Consider the following 25,655-nt stretch of genomic DNA (forward strand, 5'->3'; position numbering starts at 1 on the left):
CACAAAGATGATCCAGGGGCTGGAGCACCTCTGCTATGAGGACAGGTTGCGGGAGCTGGGATTGTTCAGCCTTGAAAAGAGAAGACTTCGGGGGGACCTAATAGCTGCCTTCCAATACCTGAAGGGAACCTACAGGAAGGCTGGGGAGGGACTTTTTACAAGAGTGTCCACTGATAGGACAAGGGGAAATGGGTTTAAGTTGAAGGAGAACAGATTTAGATCAGATCTTAGGAAGAAATTCTTCAGTACGAGGGTGGTGACACTTTGGAATAAATTGCCCAGAGAAGTTGTGGATGCCCCCTCTCTGGAGGTGTTCAAGGCTAAGTTGGACAGAGCCCTGAGTAGCCTGATCTAGTTGAGAGGCATCCCTGCCCATGACAGGGAGGTTGGATTAGATGATCTCTAAGGTCCCTTCCAGCCTATGCCATTCTATGATTCTATGACTCTATGAAAGTCAAACTTCTTGCTTTAAGTCTAACTCACATTTCCAAGAACACCTGATTGTGGTATACAAGCACTGCAGTGCTCCAAGCATCTGAAAAACTTCATCTGTTTGGCCATAAGAACCCATTAAATTGAGCAGTTTCCAGACAGTACCTTACAGGGAAGATGTGAGGTTGGACCGTCTTTAGAAGCACATCGCATGTTCAAATGAAAATTTATGGGAACTGGGAACCTTAAGAGTTTCTCTGCTGTGTACAATAACTGCAGTATGGTATGATAAGTTATTCTCATGCCAAGATTGGATTTCTATAGGACACAGTAGCAAACACTAAATTTCAAATTTAATTCCATACAACATATCAGATTTTAAGTTCTTTTATGAACAGTCATTTTAACTCTGAAGAGACAAACATTTTTTAAAAAACGGAGGCTAAAATCCTCCACAAAAATCCAACTACCTAAAGGCTGTCAAAATTCGTATGACTGCAATGATTTCAAAACACAACTAAAAACATCTTGAAAGCTGGTACGCATTCTGAGCACAACTTCTACTGTCAAGGTTAACAACAGCAGATTATTTTTCTCCACCTGTTTGAAACCAATACTAAGTGTATTTCCTGTGCCTGTGGCTATGACTAGGCTGGTAATTTCCATTCTACCTAAGCAAGAGGCAATAGGAGTCCTGATGACCTTCAGCAAATACCTGTTTCTGTGCACCCATGTTTCAAATGAGGCTTCTGAATGCGTTTCCACCGAAGACCACCATCAACTTACTGCATTTGGAGTAGAGACAAGTACTGTAGCAGGCAGGCAAGACAGAGCACAGCTGAATGAAAACAGATAAACACGTCTGCTTGTACAGAAACTTACACCGCTTAGGGCCACTAAGGTAGAGGGGTCAGATCTCATCTCAAAGTTCCTCCTCTCAAACTCCTTTCATCAAAAAAGTATGTAACTACATACGTACTAGTAAATGATATACATTGGTTGGGTACCTCACACTGCAACTATACTCTTTCAATTACTACTTAACTTTGAGTCAGAATTCTTAAAGAAACATTGAAAGTTCTAACTATAATCTGACTTCATAGTGGCTTACACTACATGCTTAACGTCAGACATTCCTCATTCGGTTTCCAAAATCAGAAGCAGTCACAATGGCTCTTTGCATTCTACTGTTAAATTTTATTTTTAACATAAAGAATCTATATGCTTATTTTTCTTTCATGTCAAAGGTTCCAATAGTTTCATTAAAGGATAGCAATTTTGAACTAGACCTGTCCAAACCGCAACTGTGTTATTATACGCCAGTTATTGTGAGAATTAGTATAACAAATACCTCACAGTCTACATATCCTTTAGGAGCTCTGCAACCCCACTCACATTAAAAGCTACCCAAGGACAGCTGCCCAGAAGTGAAAACTGTTGCAATGAACATTATGTGTTGCCTGTAACTGTTCTGACTGCCTAGCAGACCTGCTTCAGAACAACGTACTAATAAACTAGAGCTCTCTGTCGTATCTGTAAGTACTGGAGTCCATGTTGCTACCCATACCACCATGCTGATTTCCAGGCAAAACCATATTATAAAAAGAGAGGCAACCACGATGACTAGTCAGTCTTTGATGTGTTGATCAGTTGTGCAACTAAATAAGCAAATCCCTGGGAATAACAACTTATTATCAGGGCTTAACACAGACTGCCATTAGCTGAAATAATAAAGGTCTTAAACAGCCTCGACAGGCTGCTTAAGATTCTGGATCCTGTGCTTGGTGCAGACAATTTGGACGAGAATATGAACAGAAACAGAAAACTCATGATAAAAGCAATCCTCAACACATGGACCCTCTAACAGAAGGCATAACTAAGCAGAAAATAAAAAGAATCTCTATGGTTTGCTGCAAAACCAAGCAAAAATATTTACCTTCATTTTCTCATGGCAGCAAGAATGAATGCTGCTTGGAAAAATTTCCGAAGACCCAGTAACACTGGGAGCACACTGTTATATCTACTTATGCTGTCATTTCCCATATGTTTCTGAAGTATTTTTGATTTGTGTATGAAGCAAGAACCACATCTTACTACTATGTGTTTGGAACTTATCTTGACAATTCCCGCAGTGGTTTTTATTAAAACTTTTTTTTTTATTTTATTTTTTAAATGAATCAATCAATAACTGGTAAATCATGCAAATTAATAAAGACATGACTTTTAACTAAGAAGTAGTTGGATTGCTTCTGTATTTGCAGAATTATATGATCAATAGTATATGTAAAATTCAACACGTAGATCAAAAAACTCCTCAGGTCTAAGTTTCCTCTCTGCTTACACTTCTGCAGAACAAGTTTCTCTGAAGTGAGTTTCCTCCAGTTTGAATCACCTATTACAGCTGTTTGCTAATTTAAGATGGGGAGAGCCAGGGCACACAGAACAATCAGTGCTTCCAGGTCCCAGTTCCTCTGTTTAATCCAGAGCATTAACACAGATTTCTCAACGTGGGAAGCAGAGCCATGTTGACATGCCTGTGAGTATCTGACATCCAGCTACCAGGAGCTGTTACTGCCAGTAGACACAAAACACGAACAGAGGGGCCAGTAACAAGAGCACTCCTCGCAGAAGAGGGGCAGATGCCGACAGTATTTAGTACAGTACCTAAAAGAAGAATGATAAATACTCTAAATATTTTAAAAGTATAGTCCAGGAGAGAGCAACAGTTCTCATTAAGTCTAAAGAGAAATATGACCAACAGAGTAAGTCAGAAAAAAATAAGCCATTACTACCAGACATTCATTTAGATACGGAGAATCCCACCTTGTGATGGGAAAGAGCCTCTCCAAAACCCTTTTTAGTCCTGTATTGTGCTCACTATATGAAAACCAGTGTTCAGGAAGAACGAGCCTAAGCAGGATTAGATAATTACAAACAGAGAGACATGCAAGTTATGTAGCTTTGAGTCAGAGTTGTTATCAAGCTACAAAATCTGCTTTTTGCAGGATTCAGCCAATAATCACAGATAGTAAATGTATCCATTTGCCTGTCTTCTATCCTTACCAAGGAGGAAACGGAGACCCTGCAATTCTTATTCTTCTTAAACTCCTGGAACGGCTTCAAGTCCATAAAGGAATTCTGCACATGTTATTTGAAATTCACAGGCCAGGTCAACTTTAGAAACTTTTGCTGAAGAAGCAATGTCTGTTAGCAACAGCATTTCTTCCCATGCAAAGCTTCTACATGGATGAGGATCTCAGTTTAGACAACTATATCAGCAATAAATACATTCTCCAGTGGTACTTTTCCTGATCTGATGAAACCGTTATGGATTACATTTGAAAATGCCCTTTTCCTCATATAAACCAAACTAAAACTAAGAGGGCTTATAGTGATATCTAGGTAGTAGATTAGCTCTCACTATGTGTTCACCCTGTTTTAAAGGTACTCTCATTGTTCTGAAGCAGAGACTTCCAGGAGAACAAGCATACCTTCTGCATGTGAACAGAGGCTTAGACTTTCAGACAGAGCCACTCTCAGTGAAAGTTGTCCCAGTCGGACCCATGAAGTCCAAGTCAAGGCTTGGAGCTACAGCAGTCCCATGTGATGCAAGCAAAGTATTTGAGAAAAAGCTATTTCAGGCTATGAAGAACTCAAGCAACGATATGCTTCAAAGCTTTTACTGTAAAAATGTTTTATAAAACCCATCCCTTATTGAGAGCTATTGAAAACAGATGAACAATAAAAATGCTTATGTAGAAAAAAAAAAAAATCTTGGAAAAAGGCAGTTTTATTTCTTATGGTCCATAAATCCAATAGCTAGGGATGCACTGTACATGTGACAAAATTCAATTTCCGGAACCCTAGAATGGTCCTTCATAGTTCAACGCAAATTCACGGAGCTTCAATTAATTTTATCATCTTGAGAGGAGTAGTTCATACAACTAGGTTAATGCATTGTCACACAACAGGGCTGCGTTTTTGGAGTAGATCTAGCAAAGCAGCATTATACACCAAGTTAAAAACAGACTCACCCTCTCTAATGAAGTTTCTCATATTGCTGCTGCTCTGGGGCTCAACCACAAGGTGTCAGAAATAAACATTTTCAGATAACTATAGTGACGCATGATCACAGTTTGCAGGATTTAATTTTCAAACACAAAATATGACTGCAGCTTTTCAGTTCTACTGACTGCTGTGGTCAGTATAATTGTAGTATTTCAAATAAGGAGCAGTGAAGACCTAACAAGAAAAGCACACCCACATATCTCTCGCTCCTGCTTCACGCATCAATCACACCCCTAAATAAAAAAAAATAAAAATAATTCTAGCATACAGGTTCTGTCAAATAATTCTTCATGTGATTCCATTAAACTATTCCTTCTTCAGGATTCACTACGGATTACCGTGGAGAATAAGACACCAGACTACAGGAATCTCTTGTTTCAGTCCATACATGTATTTCAGGCTCTGTGCAAAGGTACTCCCAGTAACAGCTTTAGAAGAGAGCAATCTTGCCCATATAGCCCTTTTCTTCCAATTCCTACTTCTAACACTGTTGATAACTGCCATTAAGATTTTAACTGAAATCATGAAACATTGGATACACACAGAGTCACTACACAACCCTGAGCGCTCAGCCTTAAGAGATGAGCATCACCTGTACAGTCAATACACAACGTTTTTCAGAATGAGAGCAAAGACTTGGTATTAAACTCCATGACAGAAATATAACAGCACAACATGCAGAGTCTCTCCCCAGTGGAAACCCCTAAATAAAGCACTGCTCTGAAGGACAAACACTCAAGACACCTACACATTACAGAGGAAGGCAAGTAGTCCCTCAGCAGGGACTCTCCCAGTTCAAGTACACGTTTTAGGTTAGCAGAAAGTACTTCAATAAATCACCATATCACCATTTGAGGTTAGTGTCAACCAAAAATAAAGGCGTTCAAGTCTAAATAGCATTTTTACATCACACACGTGAACAACATTTTAAGATAAAAGTGGTACTTTGCTACAAATGAGGTGTAAAGTACTTTGCAACAACTTGTTTTATTGTCACTAAACATTCAAAGAAGCAGCAACTCTAGTCTGTTGACTGTGGCCAAATGCCCAGGTTTAAATTTTATATTTTTTTTCCATGCATCTGTTTAACCTAAAGATTGGACACTTTAGACTGCAAGAAAACAGAAGGCAGAAAACAGGAACAACTTTGCCTTGAGGCAAGAGGACTTGCAAACCTGGCAGGTCATTTATCTTCACAGAAACGTAAGTTAAGTTTTGCCAGACTAAAGATTCCCAATTAACTGAGGCAGTCCAGGATCATCCAGTATTTTACATCAATTTCCTCACACTTAGACAGAATACCCCATCTTAGAATCCCCCACTACCATCTGCAACTGTAACTAGCAAAACGAAATCAAGACCATCTATTCCACTAAGTGAAAGTGGAAGAAAATCCTGCCTACAAACTTGCCTGCAGCTCTGGTACCTGCTTGAGAAATCATCTAATGAGTTCAGAGATTTTTGGGAGTGGGAGGAGAGGTTTCTGCCTGTTCTGCTTGCTAATCTGGCTCTAAACCTCTGGCTTCATTTTCCTCTCTGCTTTTCTGGAATGAAGGAGCGTTGATCCAGTTCTGTCACTAGATTTATGCGACATGTGCAACAGAGACCCAATGGGCAGCAAAGCCCCCTTCTGTCACTCCTAAATTTTCCTTTGCTTCAGAGGAGTTTGCTAGCTGCTATAATTTAGTTGGCCTTTCTTACTTCCTGTGCCTCTCATAGACAATAAACAGAAATATTCCAGACATTACTTTTTGTCTGGATCCCAAGCATTTTCAAAACAACACAAGCACTTGCTGTGCCCACTCTCCCACACTTCTCCTCAAACTACACAGCAGAAGAGACATACTTATATTCATCTGAGGAGACAACTGTGCCATTAAGCAGCAGCTTCTTAGCCACTTCACAATTTACTCAAAAGGGATTAGGAGGTGTAAGGGAAAATTCTTCAGGATGTTAAACACTTCTGGACACTCTGAACTACACCAGTACAGAGAAAACACTACCTGAACTACAAAGAGTCAAGCAGTAGCTGCAGCCAGCCAACCATCTCCGCATGGGAGCATAACAGCCATTGAACTATGAGGAACTGTTGTCAGACTTTACAAGAGGGCAGCAGGCAATTGGATTAACAGTGAAGCTAGAGATCAGAGACTCATCAGAGAATTAGGGACAACCAGTGATGTTAGTCTTCCAGAATACAATAAGGTGAATCCAGACTGATCTTAGATTTAAATTTGCTTTCAGTTGCAGAGAGACAGATTGAGAGCCAGCTCTTGAAGGTGCAATACCAGATTTGACCCAAAATTGCAAACTGAAATTCCTCTGGCAGCTTCTGGATGGATTCCTGACCTATTCTGTTTTCAAAATCATTCAAACATTCAAAGCCCTACCTAGAAAAATGAGAACATCTTTCTTATCTAATCTTAACTATTCCAACATTGTTGCAGAGCTTTGTGGCAGTTCACACGGCAAGACGGTACAGGAAGTAATTGAATGGCAAGATTTCTTTAAAAAAAGCCTCTGAGCCAGTTATCTAACCGGTGTTATCTATCCATACAATGTTGTCAAATCGTAAATCAATTACACTTCAGAATAAATCTTCATGTAAGTGGCAAGGCAACAACAAAACATAAGATAGGAAGAGTTTACCGCTCACAGCTGATGCACTTTCTTCAGAGGAATTTTCTTATGTCTACTGTAAAGAGTCAATCTTCAAGAAAAATCAAACCAATGATACTCTTCCCAACTTAGTTAGAAAGCACGGAAGGACTGCCTGATGTGCCAGATCCTTGAGGTGTCTTGGACTATGACCAAACAGAAAAGATAATATTAAGCTACTCTAGTTCTTTTTACCTATCAGGAAAGAGAAAGATAAAAGTCAGTCCTTCAGTAAATTTAAATTTAGTTAAAAAATTTAGTTAAAAAGTCCTTTAGATGCTGTGGAAGACACCAACAAATTTGTTTAAGTTCACAAAAGTTGTGATTGCACAACTCCACTTTATAGGAGTTACTCTGCCACTGCTCAGATGCAGCATCCATCTCCTCCATCACGGAAAACCCCATCAAAAAGGCCCAGGGGAATATCCGGCTTATTGCATCTGATGTCTCATCTCATCGTCATCAGAAAAGTCGCAAACTAAGAACACATTACACCAATAAAGTTATTTTAATTTCCCAACTTTCCAAAGGGGATAGCCCTACAGGAGAAAAAAAAAAAAAAAAAAAAAGACTAGGGCTGTTGCATTTCACTGGGTCAATTCAGTGCACTACATTAACATATATTAACATAAATTATTAGTGTCAGCATTGTTTGTATATATTGAATACATTCGAATACAAATCACATTCTGCTTTTAATGAAGATACTGTTAAAGCTTTTAATACCAGGAAAAGGTGTGTGTGGATATAAAGTTGTTTAAAATAAGTAGACAACGCCGGTGAAAGAACACCACCTACATAAAACCCATCAGAGTTGAAGATGCACACATCTGTTGAAGAGTACTCATTTTGCCAGTTTCTTTGTTTCTCAGTCTCATGTAAGAAAGTCAGAGGGCATATCTTTCTTTTCCTTCTCTGCTGAAGCTGCAAAAACCTTATGCTAAACTGTTTATGAAAAATGCAATTAGTTCGTTTCTGGTCCGCTGGCAACTAGAATTATCAGGACTCAGCTGACACATTTCAGAAGATAGCCAGGATTTAATGACTTTCCCGTGCAACTGATGTGGGCTAGACAGTCTCAAAGAAAGTACAGTGAGTCTGGTTTCCAGTTGCCTTAAAACATTTCATTCTCACATCACTTGTGCTGGGTTGTTTGTGGTTTTTCTTGAGGCACAAGTTAGTACATGTGACTGTCCCTATCAGAATATTGCATTTTAATTAAAAAAATACAATAACAATACAGTTCCATTAATCAAATGGAGTATTTCAGAAATAAGCCATCCATTTTAGATCACAAAAGTCAATGCTGATCACAGAACACTGAAAATCGTATTCTCAGCCTTAACTCTTCAAAGGCATTTTACTGGAACCAGATTGAAAACTACTTTGAGGATTCTTACTGGAAATCTAGAGCTTAAAATTTTAGAAATTCCATTAACTTAGCACATATACTAAGAAGAAACATCAGAGCATGTTATGAATGCAGCAAGTGGTTTGTTTTAAATACACTACACTGTTAAACTAAAAGGCCAGAACATCAACACCACTGTATAGTGTGAATACACATCATCACCATTATATACATTGACCTTATAGAACTTAAAATTTTAAGGCAAATTTCCTAAAGAATTTTGTTGTTTGGGTATTTCTAGTCTTATCATACAGCTTTGCAGAAGTCCAAATGTATTACTTGTCTTGCAGTCCTGGTATCAAACACAGGACTTCAGCTGTCTGGCAGACAAACTCAAAATCTAAATGCAAGAATTTGCATATAAAGGTTTTGGGGTTTTTTTGTTTGGTTTTGGTGTGGGGTTTTTTGTGTGTGTTTTTTGTGTTTTTTTTTTTTGTTTGGGCTTTTTGGGGTTGTTTTTGGCTTTGTTTTTTTTGGGGGGGGAGTTTGTTTTTTTCTGGATTTTTTTTTTTTTTTTTTTTTACTTTTCATGGCTACATGATTAAGGATAATTAAAAAAAAAAGATATTAAGTCCTTATTTTTAAAAAAAAAATCTATTTTTTTTTTAATTAGCTCTTGTTCCAAAGGCAATAGGCTCAGTCATACCATGAGATAAGGTCCCTTTCTTTGATACTGCTGTAGAAAAGAATCGCAAAGAACACTTCATGCAATTTGCTAATCTTCCACCATTTTCTATCATTCAAACACACACATAATTCAAACCAGGAACATCTCAGTTCACTAGATGATTCACTAGTGACACAGATCGACCTACTATCTCTAAGGCATTCATTCAAAGGTTGGTTTTTATTAATTTAAGAGAAGTTTCTACTGAGTACCTACTATACATCTCTTGCGTGGTCCAGAAAAGATTTTTCTCTTAATCTTCTACATATGCACACCTTTCCACTGCAACTCCACCTCTTTGTCCTTTCAGCCTCAAGATGCTAGAATATGTAGTTGAGATTATACTGATATTTTTTTTTCCTGAAGCCTCCTATCGTCAAGTCTACAGAAAAGCAAGAGTTTTACACAAAAAGCCTCACGTTGAAACAGCATAGGTTGTCACAATGCAGTAAGTGTTGGGAAGGAGTAACCTTCATCTTCAACTTACAGTACCTACCATTTGTAAAGTGGGAGAGAGGAGGTGGAACAGTTTTGTTAGTCTTAGTTTTGACAACCACTGCCACCAACTAAAGAGCAGTCCCCAATTCTCCTACAGTCCTACCCGATTTACGTAGCAATAATCTGTATTGCAACACACATCCAAACCTATGAGGATGGAAAAAGGATTGCAGCAGTTCTTGCTCACAACAAAAAGATTTTTCATTGGACACTACAGAACCTCAAACAGATCAAATCTGAAGCAAAGCGCCTGCAAGAACCATGAAGAAGCAGCTATGTGTACTTTTTCCTCCTGTGCAAATGTAAAGCTCAAGAGAAATTGAAGGAATCACAGTAAGGGACAGTTGGAAAAAGTAGAGTGCGAAAGTATCACAGAGTATGCTAACTCAAAGCAGATTAGAAATCAATAAAAACCTTCAGAATTCTTCACATTTGCCCTTGAGGTCCCACATTGCTCATCCTGCACCTCCAAAACTGCTACTCCAAAACAGGTTACAAACACAAAGAGCAAAAACAGATTTGTCATGTAAAACTGAAAATAAAACACAGTACACTTGTTTTAAGTGCAGTCATGCTGCCTACTAGTCAAGAATTTGTGTGAAAGACTGACAAACTCCAAAGACATGACCCTCTTCCCCACCCTCTCCTTCCTTACCTGGATACATAAAACAGGTTTCCTCATCAGCCATCTAGGACTACAGGGCTAGATCACTATATACCAGTATACGAGCTTAAATCTATCCTATTTGTCACAGAGAGTTTTTGTACTAGACTGTGTTGGTTATTTCTGGAGAATGCTACCTACTAGAAGGCTTTACCATGTAAGATAAAGGACTCATCTTATACAAAACAGTTGCTTTTGGGTATGAGCCAGCAGACTTGAGGACTGTCTTCACAGGGCTAACTGATTGCTGAGTACCACCACTTTTAGCCCTTAATAAAGACAGGATTTGTTCAACTAACAAAGAAAAATTTAGAAGAATGAGTTCTGCTGATCATACAGGGATTTTATCCGCATCCACTTGCTGCCTATAAGCCAGCATCTACAGAGTTAAAGTGAGATTGCATGAGAATTCTTTATCTCTCAAGTGCATAGTTAGAGATCTGGCCATGGCTCAAAAGCATCACCTAAATTTTCAGAATCCTTCACAATTTGTCTTACATTTCCTCAAAACCACGGATGGCTAGCGTTACAAACAAAGCAGTTATCAGTATGACATAATTCACAAAAAGAGACCAGGCTCTGTGTCCTATCTACCACATTCCTTTCAGCCAAGTGCTGATACCTCAGTTAGGAAGAAACTGAGGAAAACACAGGTAGGATTAATCGGTGCTTAAAAGGCACAAACAGACAAACCACACAACCACTAACAGCCAACTCGGCTGCGTGAAAGGCTCCTGTGTCTCACTAGACTTGTTCTGGTTTAGATTCTAATCCTGTGGAAGCCAAACTTCACTTTCTAGGAATGTTTTTGCTCATGTAGGGACTTAATGAAGAAACCCTACACTTCAGTGAAGGACACGGGGGGAAGGGCAGGAGGAGATTTTATCCACAGAAGGGCATGAATTTCTTTTCTATAGAAAATGAGGCCTGGCAAAACGAAAGCAGGAAACCCTGAAAGGAACAGATCTGCAACATTCAATTGTGTCCAACTTCTGCTGCCAACATCTCTTTCTGTGCTCAAAAGCAGTAAGCGATAGGGTTGTTCAACTCCACTTTGTTACCTGACCTACAACTAAACATGTACAATTTGTAAGATGCTGGGCAGTCATTCCATTTCAGTTCTCAGAGATGGAAATACAGCTTGATATACTAGGTACTTTCTCGGTGAGAAGCATATGACATCATTACCAAAGCCCTAAATCAAAACACAATCCTTCAATCAATAAATTCCTGGACAACCAAACAGAAACTAACCCTTCCCCTTACTCCCAGTTCCCATCCTGTCTCTTGGTAAACTGTAAGCCCATTCACAGCTGGATAATTTCTCAGATACAATAAAAGGGCTCTCGCATACAGCCTCTTGAAACCAGAGTCAAAGTGGGAAAAATTAGTAATTGTTTGAGGGAGAGGAAGTATCACATTCACCTTTGTTTCAGCAGTGCCTGGCAAGAGAAATAAATACCCACAACAAGCATTCATGTTTCTCCATAAAGACAACCACGCAGTGCAACAAAAAGTACACCCAAAGGGGAATAAAGAGCAATAATTTCTCAAGAGAAATGAAGACATTAGCAAAATATTCTGCTCATGACTACTGAATGCCAAAGAAAACTTCATACTGGACTATATTGTATAGACTATACATACAAATGGAAAGAAAGCCTGTTTTAAAGAAGTCACTTCAATTCTTTTATGTTTGAACATTTTAATTCAGACACTGTGGATATAGCTCTGATCCCAATATCTTTCATACACCCAGTTATAAAAGGGCATTTAACTCTCCATCTTGCTAGAAAGTTATCCCCTTTCCCACACAGAACAAATGTTCAAGGAATAGATAATGTTAACAGGTGAATTAACCTCCAGGTAGCTTTTCAGTACTAAAATCAAAATGTAAATTCCATCATCAATTAGTGTAACATGTAGCAATACCCAAAACACGTTATGTTGTATGTGGCTTAAGTCTTAAATAGAAGATTCTAAACTGAGAAGAATCTACTAGCACTTTAGAGCATTAAAAATTTACTGTCATAGAATGGTTTGGTTTGGAAGGAACCTTAAAGATCATCTATTTCCACCCCCTGCCATGGGCAGGGACACCTTCCACTAGATCAGGTTGCTCAGAGCCTCATCCAACCTGGCCTTGAACACTTCCAGGGGCAGGGCATCTACAACTTCTCTGGGCAACCTCTTCCATTGCCTCACCACTCTCAGTGAAGAATTTCATCCTTAGATCTAATCAAAATCTACTCTCTTTCAGTTTACACCCCTCGTCCTATCACTACACTCTCTCATAAAAAGTCCCTCTCCAGCTTTCCTGTAGGCCCTTTAGCTACTTGGAAGACTGCTAGAAGGTCCCCATGGAGCTTTCTCTTCTCCAGGTTGCACAACCCCAACTGTCTCAGCTTGTCTTCATAGGAGATGTGCTCCAGCCCTCGGATCATCTTTGCAGCCCTCCTCTGGACTCGCCCCAACAGGTCCATGTCTTTTCTGGGCTGAAGACTCCAGAGCTGAACACAGTTCTCCAAGTGGAGAACTGTGACAGCAGAGTAGAGGGGTAGAATCAGCCCCCTTGATCTGCTAGCCACACTTCTTTTGATGCAGCCCAGGTTGGCTTTCTGGGCTGCAAGCACACATTGCCGGCTCATCTACCAACACTCCGAAGTCCTTCTCCTCCCTGCTGTTCTCAATCCATTCTCTGCTCAGCCTGTACTTGTGCTTGGGATTGCCCCGACCCATGAGCAGGACCTTGCACTTGGCCTTGTTGAACTTCATGAGGTTCTCACAGGCCCACCTCTCCAGCCTGTCAAGGTCCCTCTGGATGGCATCCCCTCCCTCCAGCGTGTCCACAACCCCACACAACTTGGTGTCGTCAGCAAACTTGCTAAGGGTGCACTCAATCCCACTGTCCACATCACCAACAAAACTGCACCAGTCCCAGTACCAGCCACTGAGGAACACCACTCATCACTGGTCTCCACTTGGACATTGAGCCGTTGATTGCAACACTTTGACCACGACCATCCAGCCAATTCCTTATCCACCAAGTGGTCCATCTGTCAAAACCATGTGTCTCCAATTTAAAGAAAAGGATGTCATGCCAGAGAGCATCAAGTGTTCTGGACAACTCCAGGTAGATGATGTCAGTTGCTCTTCCCTTATCCATCAAGGGTGTAATCCCATCAAAGAAGGCCACCAAATGAGTCAGGCACCATTTGCCCTTAGTGAAGCCATGTTGGCTGTCACAAATCACCTCCTTTTTTCCCATGTGCCTTAGCATATTTCTCAGAATGATCTGCTCCATGATCTTGCCAGGCACAGAGGTGAGACTGACTGGTCTGTAGTTCCCTGGGTCTTCCTTTTTCCCCCTTTGTAAAAGCGGGGGCTATGTTTCCCCTTTTCCAGTCAGTGGGAACTTCACCAGACTGCCATGACTTCTGAAATATGATGGATAGTGGCTTAGCAACTTCATCTGCAAGTTCCCTCAGGATCTACGGATGCATTTCATCAGGTCCCATGGACTTACGCACCTTCAAGTTCCTTAGATGGTCTTGAACCTGATCTTCTCCAACAGTGGGCAGTTTTTCATTCTCCCAGTCCCTGCCTTTGCCTTCTGTGACTTGGTCTGTGCAGCTGGAGCACTTGCCAGTGAACACTGAGGCAAAAAAGTTATGGAGAAGGCTGAGGTACTCAACATCCTGGATAACTAGGTCTCCTGTTTCCTTCCAGAGAGGGCCCATGTTTTCTCTGGTTTTCTTTTATCACTGACATACCTATAGAAGCTTTTCCTGTTGCCCTTGATGTCCCTGGCAAGACTGAACTCTATCAGGGCTTTAGCTTTCCTAACCTGATCCCTGGTTGTTTGGACAATATTTCTGTATTCCTCCCAGTCTACCTGTCCTTGCTTCCACCCTCGGTAGGCTTCCCTTTTGTGGTTGAATTTGTCTAAGAGCAACTTGTTCATCCATGCAGGCCTCCTGGTGTTTTTGCCCAACATCCTCTTTGTTGGGATGCACTGCTCCTGAGCTTGGAGAAGATGATCCTTTAATATTAACCAGCTTTCTTGGGTCCCTCTTCTCTCCAGGCCTTTATTCCATGGTACTCTACCAAGTAGATCCCTGAAGAGGCCATCTGCTCTCCTTAAGTCCAGGGTAGTGAGCTTGCCATGTGCCCTCTTCACCGCCCTAAGGATCTTGAATTCCACCATTTCATGTTCCTACAGCCAAGGCTGCCCTTGAGCTTCACATTCCCCACCAGCCCCTCCTTGTGGGCGAGAACAAGGTCAAGCATAGCACTTCTCCTTGTTGGATAACTTGGAAAAGGAAGTTATCACGAACACAGGTTAAGTTAAATTATTCCAGGAACCTCCTGGATTGCTGTGTCCTGTTGTGTTGTCCCTAGAACAGATATCAGGGTGTCATTTAGTAATGATTGGTTTTTTATTTTTAGAAGAAAATGTAAGACAATCACATTTCATTATTTCACTTATGAAAAATAAGCTATTTCTTCTGAACTTGAATATTAACCTACCTCTTGCACTACATTCTCAATAGGGGATTTAAATAATTTTTTATCCAATTCTAGAATACGTGGAAAGAGGCAAATCTTCACACCAGCAGAATACAGATTACTGTCAAGTATTTTTACCCGTCATGGCTATAGCAACTTGAAAACTACAGAAAGGATTTCCTACCATGATTATATAGCTTCTTCACTAACTAAAGTAACAATCTTCATTTTCTAGGAGAGCAAAAAAGTGTGTTCCTAGGCTAGCTGTTCTTTCTGAAACAAGCAAAGTTCCATTGAAGAAGCTTTTCATAAAAGCACGGACCATTTATGCTGCCAGAAACAGCAACAAAAAAACAGAGCCAGATTCTACCACCACAACTCTTAGGAGGATTCTTCTATTTTACCTGTTCTCTGCCAAGAGAAAGCATAATCATTGAGAAAGAGGGAGTTTCTTTATGCAGTGGAAATTAAGACCTTTTTTTTTTTTAACCTTAATAATACAAGGTAAAAATAAATTGTAGCTGAAAAACTCCAAACTAGCTGTAGACACAAGTTTACAGAACACTGCTTAGAGATACTCTACTGTAAGACAGCCTTAAAACCTGCCAGAACTCACTACAGTTGAACTTTATTGCTTCTGAAAGCCTGGTAGTACCTTTTGTAAACATCAGTAACCAGTAGAAGTACAGGAGGATCAAGTTAGGGAACATTTAAACAAATCGGACAGACATAAATCCATGAGACCTGATGGGATACAATTCTGAGGGTTGACTGATCTAACCAATGCCATGTCAAGGTGACTCTCAATTATCTTAGAAAGGTCATGGCAATCAGGAGGGGTTCTTGAGGACTGGACAAAAGCAAAAGTCACCCCTATCTTCAAGAAGGGCAGTGAATACAATCTAGGGAGACACAGGCAGGTCAGCCTCACCACAATCCAGGAAAAGTGAGACAGAGCTTCCTGGAAAACACTTCCAAGTCAAGAAGGTGATCAAGAGACATTAGTGTGGATTTATAAGTGGAAGTCATGCCAGACCAAGCTGATAGACATCAACAATGAAACAACTGGCTCAGTGGATGAAGGGAATACAGCAGATGTGGTTTATCCTGACTTCAGTAGGACTTCCCAGCTGTGTTTCCCATAGCACCTTCATAGACAAACTGATGAAGTACAGACTAGCTAAATGGACAGTGAGACAAACTGAAGACCGACTAATGTGCTGGGGTCAAATTATTGTGATCAGCAGCGTGACGTGCACCTGGAGCCCCGTCACTAGTGGTGACCTGGATGATGGGACAGAGTACACCCTCAACAAGTTTATCAATGATGCAAAACTGGGGAAAGTAGCTGATACACCAAGGGGTTGCTGCCATTCAGATGGACCTCAACAGCATGACAAATGGGCCAACAAGAGCCTCAGGAGATAGTTCAACAAAAGGAAATGCAGAGTCCTGCACCTGTAGAGGTATAACCAGCTGGAAAGCAGCTTGGCAGAAAAAGATCTGGAGGTTCTGGTGGGTATCAAGTTGAAGATAAGCCAGCAATGTGCCCTCGAAGCAAAGAAGGCCAGCAGTATCCCACCCTGCATCACTGGCAGGAAGCATTGCTAGCAGATTGAGAATTAATCCTTCCCCTCTACTCAGCACTGGTGAGAGTGAGGCTAGATCTTGAGTGTTGGGTCCAGGTCTCGGCTCCCCAGTACAAGAGAGACATGGACATTCAGAAAGTCCAGTAAAGGGCCATAAAGATGATAAAGGGATTAGAGTGTCTGACACACAGGAGAGAGAGAGAGCTGGGACAGTTTACCCTGGAGAAGAGAGGGCCCAAGGGGTAACCTTATCAATGTGTATAAATACCTGGAGCAGGGAGAGTAAAGAAGACAGAACCAGACTCTTCTCAGTGACAGCCAGTGAACGGACAAGAGGGAATGGGCATAAATTTAAATACAGCACTTCTATTTAAACATAATAAAGCATCCGTATTTTTTTTCTTCTTTAAATCTACAGATGACTGAGCACTGGAACAGGCTGCCCAGGGATGTTGTAATGTCTCCCATCTTTGGAGGTGCTCAAAAATCTGACTGCACATGGTTCTGGGCAACCTACTCTAGTTGACTCCCTTTTGAGCAGTGGGTTGGCTTATACATCTCCAGAGATGTCACTTCCAATCTGAGAGTTTGCATACTTCAAGCTCTAAAGTAGACATGGCGATATGGCCAGCAGTTGATTGGAAAATGTCCTAATGTAATTTTAGTGCCTGCACTGATCTCCACTGGCAGACTAGTATTGCAGAACAAGAGAGCAATTCCTCAGCAAGAGGCTCTGCAGTAAGAGCACCTACGTTCTCAAACCCTGCTAAAAACAGATGAGGGTCTTCAAGCTTGTTGGCTACAAAAGAGTACAATCAAACATGAACTCAAGGAGGAAGGTCAGCTACTAGATCTTCTTAACATACAAGAGCATATTGTTAGTTTCAACTTCATGCTAGCATGGCTAACTGGAATTGAAATCATTCTTCTCCGCGGTTTTTATGTATACCTCTTTAAGTAAATTCTAAGTTTCCAAAAATTCTAAAAGCCTGAGTAGTACAATACCAAAAGTTTTCACCACATATTTCAGCAATAGCTTATTGTTTCCATCATCTTAGTTTAAAAAAAGTTATTTTGATGCCACAAGCGACTTTCTTATAAACTGTCAAAAGGCAAACACAAAACAGAGAATAGAAATATGTTTTACTAGGTACCACATAAAGATGATCTGTTTGGTACTTCTGTTGGTGACCAGCTGCTGCCTTCTGTCTTGCACTCCAGTAGTAAGCTAGATCGAATACTGCTATCACTGTGCCAGTGACAAAACAAAAGCATATTTCATGATAAAAGCCACGAGCACAGTAAGAAACTCTCAAATACATGCCCTTTCTGTTGATCAGTTCCCAATAGCTTTACTGGCTCTCAAGGATAGGACTTGTAATACTAGTTCTTTAAATAATTATTATACAATTTAAGAAAAAACCTCCAAGTTCCTCCATCCCACTCAGGCACGCTTACACAGAAAGAGGATCATGTGCAATCTGGCAACAAATACCAGAGCCCTAAATAGATGGCCTGCCTCTCCACAATGCATGCAGTCACACATGCAGGTGAGGCTCTCCAAAAGTCTGGACTCTCCACGAACTGACGAGATTACACTTGTAATGTGACAATTAGACTTGATGGAAATTCTCCTTTCACTGTGAAGCCTGCGTGACTCGATCAAAAGGGGTTCTTCCTAGTTAACTATCGTTGATATTATGCCAGTGTTTCTGGATTCTCCTTTTTATTTCCTTCTTAAATACAAACAACAATATCTGACCTCATAACTGTTCCTTTTATAATATCATCTGAAAATTTCATTAGTGTCTTAACAGGAACAAAGAAGGAAATCGAGGAAGAAAATTTTTTTAATAGATTCACTGAGAAGATTATTAAAACACCTTCCAGCAAGTTGTATGTTGTTCGCAAAGACTTCAATACAGTATTCCTGCATCTATTGTATACATTCGTACACAAATCCCCGAGAAAGAAAAGTGTCACATGATTTAAGAGGTTGATATGACAAATTTATGTATTGTAGACAGGAATTTCCTGATTCAAAACACGGGCATGAAAGAGAGCTTCCTGTTTCTCTCTCTACTCCAAGAAGGGTCTTGGGAAGGGTTTACTAGCACAGCCTGCCTGGAATACAGAGCTCCCAGTTAAGTCCTGTACCTCCATGCACACTACTAAAGCAAGGGTATGATGGCTACATAAGTCTAACTACATGACTCTTCAGCTTGAGAGAATCACTATGCCACATATTTCTGAATGCAAGTTGCTGTATGTCAAGCATTTTCATATCCCAATTCCGAAAACAGATGTGTTAGAAAACAAACCCTTCCCACTGAGCAAAGATCCACTAAGATCAGGGCAATAACTGATATGCCACTATAGATTCCTCTGTTTAGAAGTCCATGCATATAAACGAAACCTGGGGTTGCATTTTCAGCAAACATTGCTGTTGAACACAGGAAGGAAAAAGATTCTCAGTGCCATGTAGATACCTCCAGTAATTACCCAGTTCAAATAAATATAGGCATGTGTGTTAAACATCCATTTGCGTGAACAGAGGTTCCAACTTGGTGGGGTGGGTGAAATCTATGTAAGAAAAAAAGGAGTATGCTCAGCAATTTTTTTTTTCCCCATTTACTTGTTTAAGGCAGAGATCACAAAAGTGTGCAGGGTGAAGACACCTACTTTGCCAAGAAATTATTTTTGTTGAGTTTGGATACTAGCACAGAGTTGGAGACTTTTCCTTAAATATCTGTTCAAACACAGATATTTAAGATAGCATTACATCACAGATGTAATGATGCTAGATAGATGTAGATGTTGTGATAGCATCACAGATATGTGATGTAATGCTATCACAACAGCACTTCTTCACACCTCCAAATAGAAAATATACAAGAGCACTTCTCTGATCACCACAGTTTAGTCCTGTTTGGTTTTGCTTTAGAGCTTCTTGGAGTAGAGACCATTACTTTGGTCAATACACAAACCTTACTCATTTCTTGAGAGGAATGCCCATAGACCCTGCTGAAGTCTCCTGTGTATGGAGAGATCTACAGACACCGGCACCACAATGGCAAGCATGGAAGAGGTGTGATCTAGGATAACAGGGACTTCTTTAATGACCTACGGCATAACATCAAGACAATGGCACCTTCTGTGTGCTTCAACTCCTCCAAGGAGGTCTCACATAAAACTGTCCTTCATGTGATGTCTATGCTAGAAGGCACGCAGGTAGACTTAGAATAAAGTGAAGGTTATGATCAGACACAACTAATAGCTTTTCCCTTCCAAGGTCAGCTACAACACTACTAGTACTCAACCTAAATTCTACTTGAGTAACAGAGTCCGGTAGCATGTGTGGTAGCACAATTTGTACACCCATATTCCTAGAAAATGGTGCAAGTTTCTTTTCCTTATGAACAAGGAACAGATTCTATCAACAGTCTGTCATTCATTTATCAAGTTTTGAAGTTTTTACTCCTTAATAAAATAGTTGTCCTAATTTAGCAAAGCACACGTCCTGTATTAAAGAATACAGACATAGCTGACTACAAAACAAAGAGCAGAAATAAACCACTTGAGCATTTCAGCCTTCAAATGTCATCCACTGCCTTCTGCCAGTCACTTTCCTAACACAAACAAGACCCACAAAGAAGCAAACCAATTCCTAGTTAGGCATTGTTCACACAAGTAAGGAATCCAGAAGTAGCCAAAGGACTGAAAACAAAGTCTGCTGAGGAGATTTTTTGGGCTCAGCAATTTAGACTTAAAACCATGTATTCAAGTCTGAATGCACGTTGATGTTTTTCCACAGATAATGACACAGTATCATCTTCAGCTTGGATTTTATGCTTGCAGTTTGGTAGAAGGACTTCCTTTCAAGAAAACAAAACATGGTTTCAGTTTAGGAAAGTTACCAAAGCAATCTCATTTCCTTCCCTGCCTGTGGGGAGCAGGTAAAATACAGACCAGGATGTGCAAGTCCTAGACTCCCACTACCTTAGCTGAGAGGGTTCTGCTGGAAGCTTTCCATGTCATGCATCACCAGCACCAAAATTTATTCAGGCCTCTGACTGGCATCCGGGTAACTTTTTTTTTTTTTTTTTTTTTTTTACAATAAAATGTGCAAAAGAAAGAGCATCCAGTTACTTTTATGCTGGGCTGAAGCAACCATGTCCCTAGAGTACAGTTAGTTAGCTTATAACTGTTAACAAAATAATAAAAAAAAATAGAGACCCTACAGTCCCCCAGAAGCATTTTATGAAATGAGCAACTTTTTTTTTTTTAAATAACATGCCTGTGAGCCACTGAGTTACTTTCTAGAAAGCTACAGATAAACATTAGCAGCTTTTAAAGCCTAAATCCCCCACAAATCTGTTACTCTGTGCGTGTATATAAACACACATGCCTGCATATGGACACACAGAGGCTGTTCATTTTATTTTTTTTTTTAAGAAAGAAAATACTGTATTCTGAGAAACTGAAAGAAGCACAGCAGCTCAGTTAAGTGCAGTATCTCACCCTCCTCCTACCCCTAACATGTGATCACAACAACAAGCAACATAAGCACTGAGCTTAGAGTAAATTTACTTCTTGGAGACAAACTGAGTAAACATACACACACGATCCTTTTGCATCATTCAGTTGAAAGTTACATTGAAAAAAAGAATATCATAAGCAGCATTTATAAAGGTTACTTTATAAGTAACCAGTTACTGACTTGTAAACTGACAGTTTACAAGTTGGCCACTGTCAGAGTGCAAACTCACTTTAAAATCAACATTGCTTGAAGGATTGACATTTTGAATGTTGCTGTCTCTCCTGTCCAAACCTGGCTGTGAAGAGGCAAGTCTCAACTCCCTGAATGCAGCAGCATGAAACACAGCTGCAGGTAAAATGCAAGAATCAACCCTGGCCGAGCACCAGAAAGCAGAGCACGATCGCGTAAGTAAGCGTGACACAAAAAGTGCCATTGAGCAGCACCGTAATATTTACAGTAGTTCTATGGAGGGTGCTATGGTTCAATTGCAGCTATTATGCACTGGGGAGGTATATCAGAGAAGACTAGCCAAACCAGGACAAAAAGACTTCTCCAAGAACAGCAAGACACATTATCTCGACAGATCTCCTGGGAAAGGACCAGAACAGCAAGAAAGATATTGGTAAAAGCTATATGCTAAACTTCATGTTTAGTAACACATAAATGCAACTCAGACATAAACCAAGTGGGAATAAACTGCACAGCCTAGGAGCTGTTTAGCACCTAACTCGATGAGACTCTTCATTTGATTCTGGCAATCTCATGGGGCAGGGAAAAAAAAACAAAACTACCAGAATCAAAAACTGCCCTGGCTGTTGAAGATGTAGTGCACAAAGACGCCTCGGGCAGAGGAAATGGTGCATCATAATTTTGTAATTAAATAATTCAATAAAAGCTAATTTACTGTCTTTCCTATGCCTTTACACTCATTAAAACATCCTGTGAAGCTCCACAGATTCTAACAACCAGTATAAACCACTGATAAACTATTCTGATTTGACTCTTTAAAAAAATAGCTTACCCATCTATAATATCATTTCTCTAGTGCAAGACCACCATGTTATACTGCTTTTCAGACCTGACATAAACACTGCATGAGAAGTTATCTACCAACACTTTGTGGGGAAACAAATCCTAACATATGCAATAGTCTACAGGTCCTGAATAACAGAACTTTTGGATTTAAAAGACTGCCACATGCAACATCTGATGTGCCAGAACACTTGCCATCACTGAAACAGCAGAGATGTAGTCAAAGGCAACATTTGCAAGGAGTTACTGTGTCCAACAGCACCTTCAAGAAAGAAGACACAAGTATGAAATCTTAGGTCTGTAAAGCAGACCTTAACCATTTGCCCCTGCTGAACAGAGGGATTTAAGAGAGCAGCCTACTCCAAAACGAACACAGACTCACTGACCTATTTCCCCACAGCGCTACATGCTGACAATCCCTAGAAAGCCTCAGCTACTGTACCAGCTCACACATCATCACAGTTAAAGCCACCTTCATGAACCACGTTGCCTGTGGTTTGTGGAAAGTATATTCTGTGAGATAGGCAGGTTTCTGCACTGGCACCTACACTAGTGGGACACTGGGATGTACACAGGAATTCTCTTAAGTGGTTTGTGAACATAAAATGTCACAAATAAAAGTTTGGAGAGGGAATATTTTCTGAGTTAAACTTATTCCCAAAGAGTTTCTATTTAAATCTTCCTAAATTATTCACATCCAAAAAGAAAAAAAAAAAAATTGGTTTGTCAGTAAGGCCTGTGATTCGGGAAGGATGTTGATTTCCTTGTCTAAGCTGCCATTTCATCTATTTCTCCCTTGTCATCCTCTGTTCTCCACAGCACCAGTCTCCTGTGTCATATCAAGTCTTTCTTAATGCATTTTAGCAGATCAACCAGAGCTGCTGCATGCTGTCACCAACCATCTCTAGACCAGCTTCTGGAAGGAGAAGGGGCAGGACATATCCAAAGGACGTTTTATCAACAACTGTAGCAATCTGGACAGTTGATTCATTAAAAACACAACCCTTCACAAGGTCTGAACATCAGTACTGTCAAAATGTTGTACCATTATTTAGTGGCTCTCAAATTTGACTGGTTCCCAAGTCTCACAATTTAATGAAGACGACAGAAATGCTGAAAAGCGATGGTTATTTTGCAAAGCAGCCAATCCGCCTCAATGTCGCTGCTCCCTTTCATACGCAGGAATGCAGGTTGCCCTGCTGGTTCACATCACAAAGCAATTTCCTTACAAAACAGAAACCTGCTATTTTAAAGTGGATGCAAAAGTGTCTTAGGTGGTGAGAGGGACAGTGTTAGTTACTTTTTCCCAAACAAAGCAGGTAGATGTCAGCGGCTCCCTGCTGCTCCCCACTCCAGCAGCAGGCTCTATAGCCAGCCTCATGCCCAGCACACACAAGGCTATTCTGTGCAGAACTGTTACAGAAACGGTGTGCAGCCAGGTATGAACAGCGACTGCTTAGGTGTCTAATCAACTCGGCAATAGTTAAAGGGCGATATACTTCTATTCAGCCTCCTCATCTGTGAGGATGAATCGTGTCTTATTTGGCCAGCTGCAAATCTCCTCAGCAATTCATTTTATCAAAGGTCCTTGAACAAGAAAACCTCATTTTTGATAGCTTCTACAACAGGCTGCTCCTTCCACTGTCAGACATGAGGTAGGCATGCCTCCTCTTACTTAAAAACCAAGCAAAGAACTACATAAATGACAGAAAGGTGAATGACTTATCCTTAAGGCAAGAAAGCCAAGGCCAACAGTAAGCACTCTTGCTAAGGTAACTGATGATACATTTCTGCTGCACAGGTACCAGCCTTACAAGAACTGCTCCATGATCAAACAGATTTCTTGCTCCAGTGATCTATTACCTTCAGTTGTGCTATTCAAACACAGTCGCTGGAACACATTCAGAAAGACTAACTTCAAGCTCTAACGCTTCAGTCAGAATCTGCTGCACACTATGATATGCCCAAAATCTCAAGCTCCGTATTTTTCTAGGTAAACAAGCTTTCAGAAATCATCTCCGTCATTTTTTAGGAGGACATTTTTAAAAGGCCAAATGAAAACTAGGAAAATAAACTTGTATTTAATAATTTACTTTTTAAAAAGGTAAACATCTGTAGACAAAGTTTAGTAAGTTACAATTTTTTTTTTTTAATGACTGTTGTGTTCATATCCCATCTGCATGACACGATTTTTCAGAGAAGCAATTTCATTCACATTTAACCTTCATTTAGAGCAAGTTTTAGCCTAAGAAAATTAAATTTGTGGAAAACTGATGCACTCAAAGGTGTCAGGAATTATTCGTCAAGCTGTAAACAAACTAACTTGAACTCCTCAAACATCCAACTCTCCCGTCCATCTTAACATGACAATTGTAGCTTCCAATAAAATTCTACTCAATAAAGCCTTGGACAGGCAAATAAATAAAGGCAGTACAGTGTTGTTTATGTGACTAGTCACAAACCCTTAAGACAGCTGCCTGAGATCACTACATACACAGTGTATATGTGAATTTCAAAAGATTGTCTAGTACCGATAAGTGTAGCGATGTAACAATCCATGCAAAACAAACTTCTAGTAACAAAGGTTATCTAGTGTTTTAGAAATGGTATCTTGAGCGGGAGTTATCCTTGCCCTAATGTATCTCTTCAGCTTTGGGAAGCACTTCAGGCAAACTCTTGATGTTCCACAGCCTCACAGCAGATGCAAAGACTGCATGAAAAACAACAGCCATTTAAAAAAAAAATAAGTTGTAGTTGTCTTTCTGAAATCTCAACTAAGACATTAGCAAGCAGCAAATGAGAAAACAGCATTCAAGAGGTTCGGCTAACAACAGTACTGTTCTCCATCCCTGACATGGCATATCGGAGTACAACACGAGCCTACAAAGCCCACCGTGCTAAAAAACCGTACCACATACCTAACCACAGATGCCACTCTAGGAACTTCAACCCAGATATTCAGGTTGCTCTTAGAACACAAAACAATTGGGTATTTCCTCAGCGTGCTGCTACCCCTCCACCCAGAATCACAATGACATCCTGTTAAAAAGGAACTTTTTACCGCAATTAAGCGGTTCAATCGGCAAAGGCACCAAAAGACCCAGTAGCTTATGAAAAAAGGCCTCCCTTTACCAGATTTAGATTTTTTTTTTCTCCTTAGCTTCATCCAGAAAGAAAGTAGCAAACAAGAACTTCTACAAGTTGCACAGTAATTGCTGAGGCATTGGAGCTGCCAGGAAACACAGATCTTTGAGCACACACTAACGATCCCTGGGACAAGTTACCTAAATTGAAAGATCAAAGTTTTGGCTGTGGGATTTGAGGATTTTTTAAATTTCTTTTTATTTTCTTTTATTTTTAAGCCAGTATTCTACCTATTTCTGAACCCAGGTCATGGTCTGTACTGCAAAGACTAATTTGCCACATGTAGACTACAGTCCCGGAATTCAACCTCCACTCTCAATGGAGGAAAGAGATGAATTAAGAATATCCTCATTGCACCAACCCTCCTCCTTGTCCTCACAGTTGCTCTCAAGTATTCTGGAACAGCAAAGCTCTCCTGCACTTCACCAAGGGCTACAGAAGAC

General features: G+C 40.3%; 1 protein-coding gene across 1 annotated transcript in view; it reads right to left on the minus strand.

The window, feature by feature from the left end:
• FBXL7 (F-box and leucine rich repeat protein 7) overlaps window positions 1-25,655 on the minus strand; it is a 233,424-nt gene that overhangs the window by 180,300 nt on the left and 27,469 nt on the right. Inside the window, exon 2 of the mRNA XM_086609037.1 lies at window positions 5,173-5,184. Within this exon, the coding sequence (XP_086465163.1) occupies window positions 5,173-5,184 (12 nt within the window). The remainder of the gene's footprint in view (window positions 1-5,172; window positions 5,185-25,655) is intronic.

The sequence above is a fragment of the Tauraco erythrolophus genome, chromosome 3 (genome assembly GCF_009769465.1).
Source record: "Tauraco erythrolophus isolate bTauEry1 chromosome 3, bTauEry1.pri, whole genome shotgun sequence".
NCBI lineage: Eukaryota > Metazoa > Chordata > Aves > Musophagiformes > Musophagidae > Tauraco > Tauraco erythrolophus.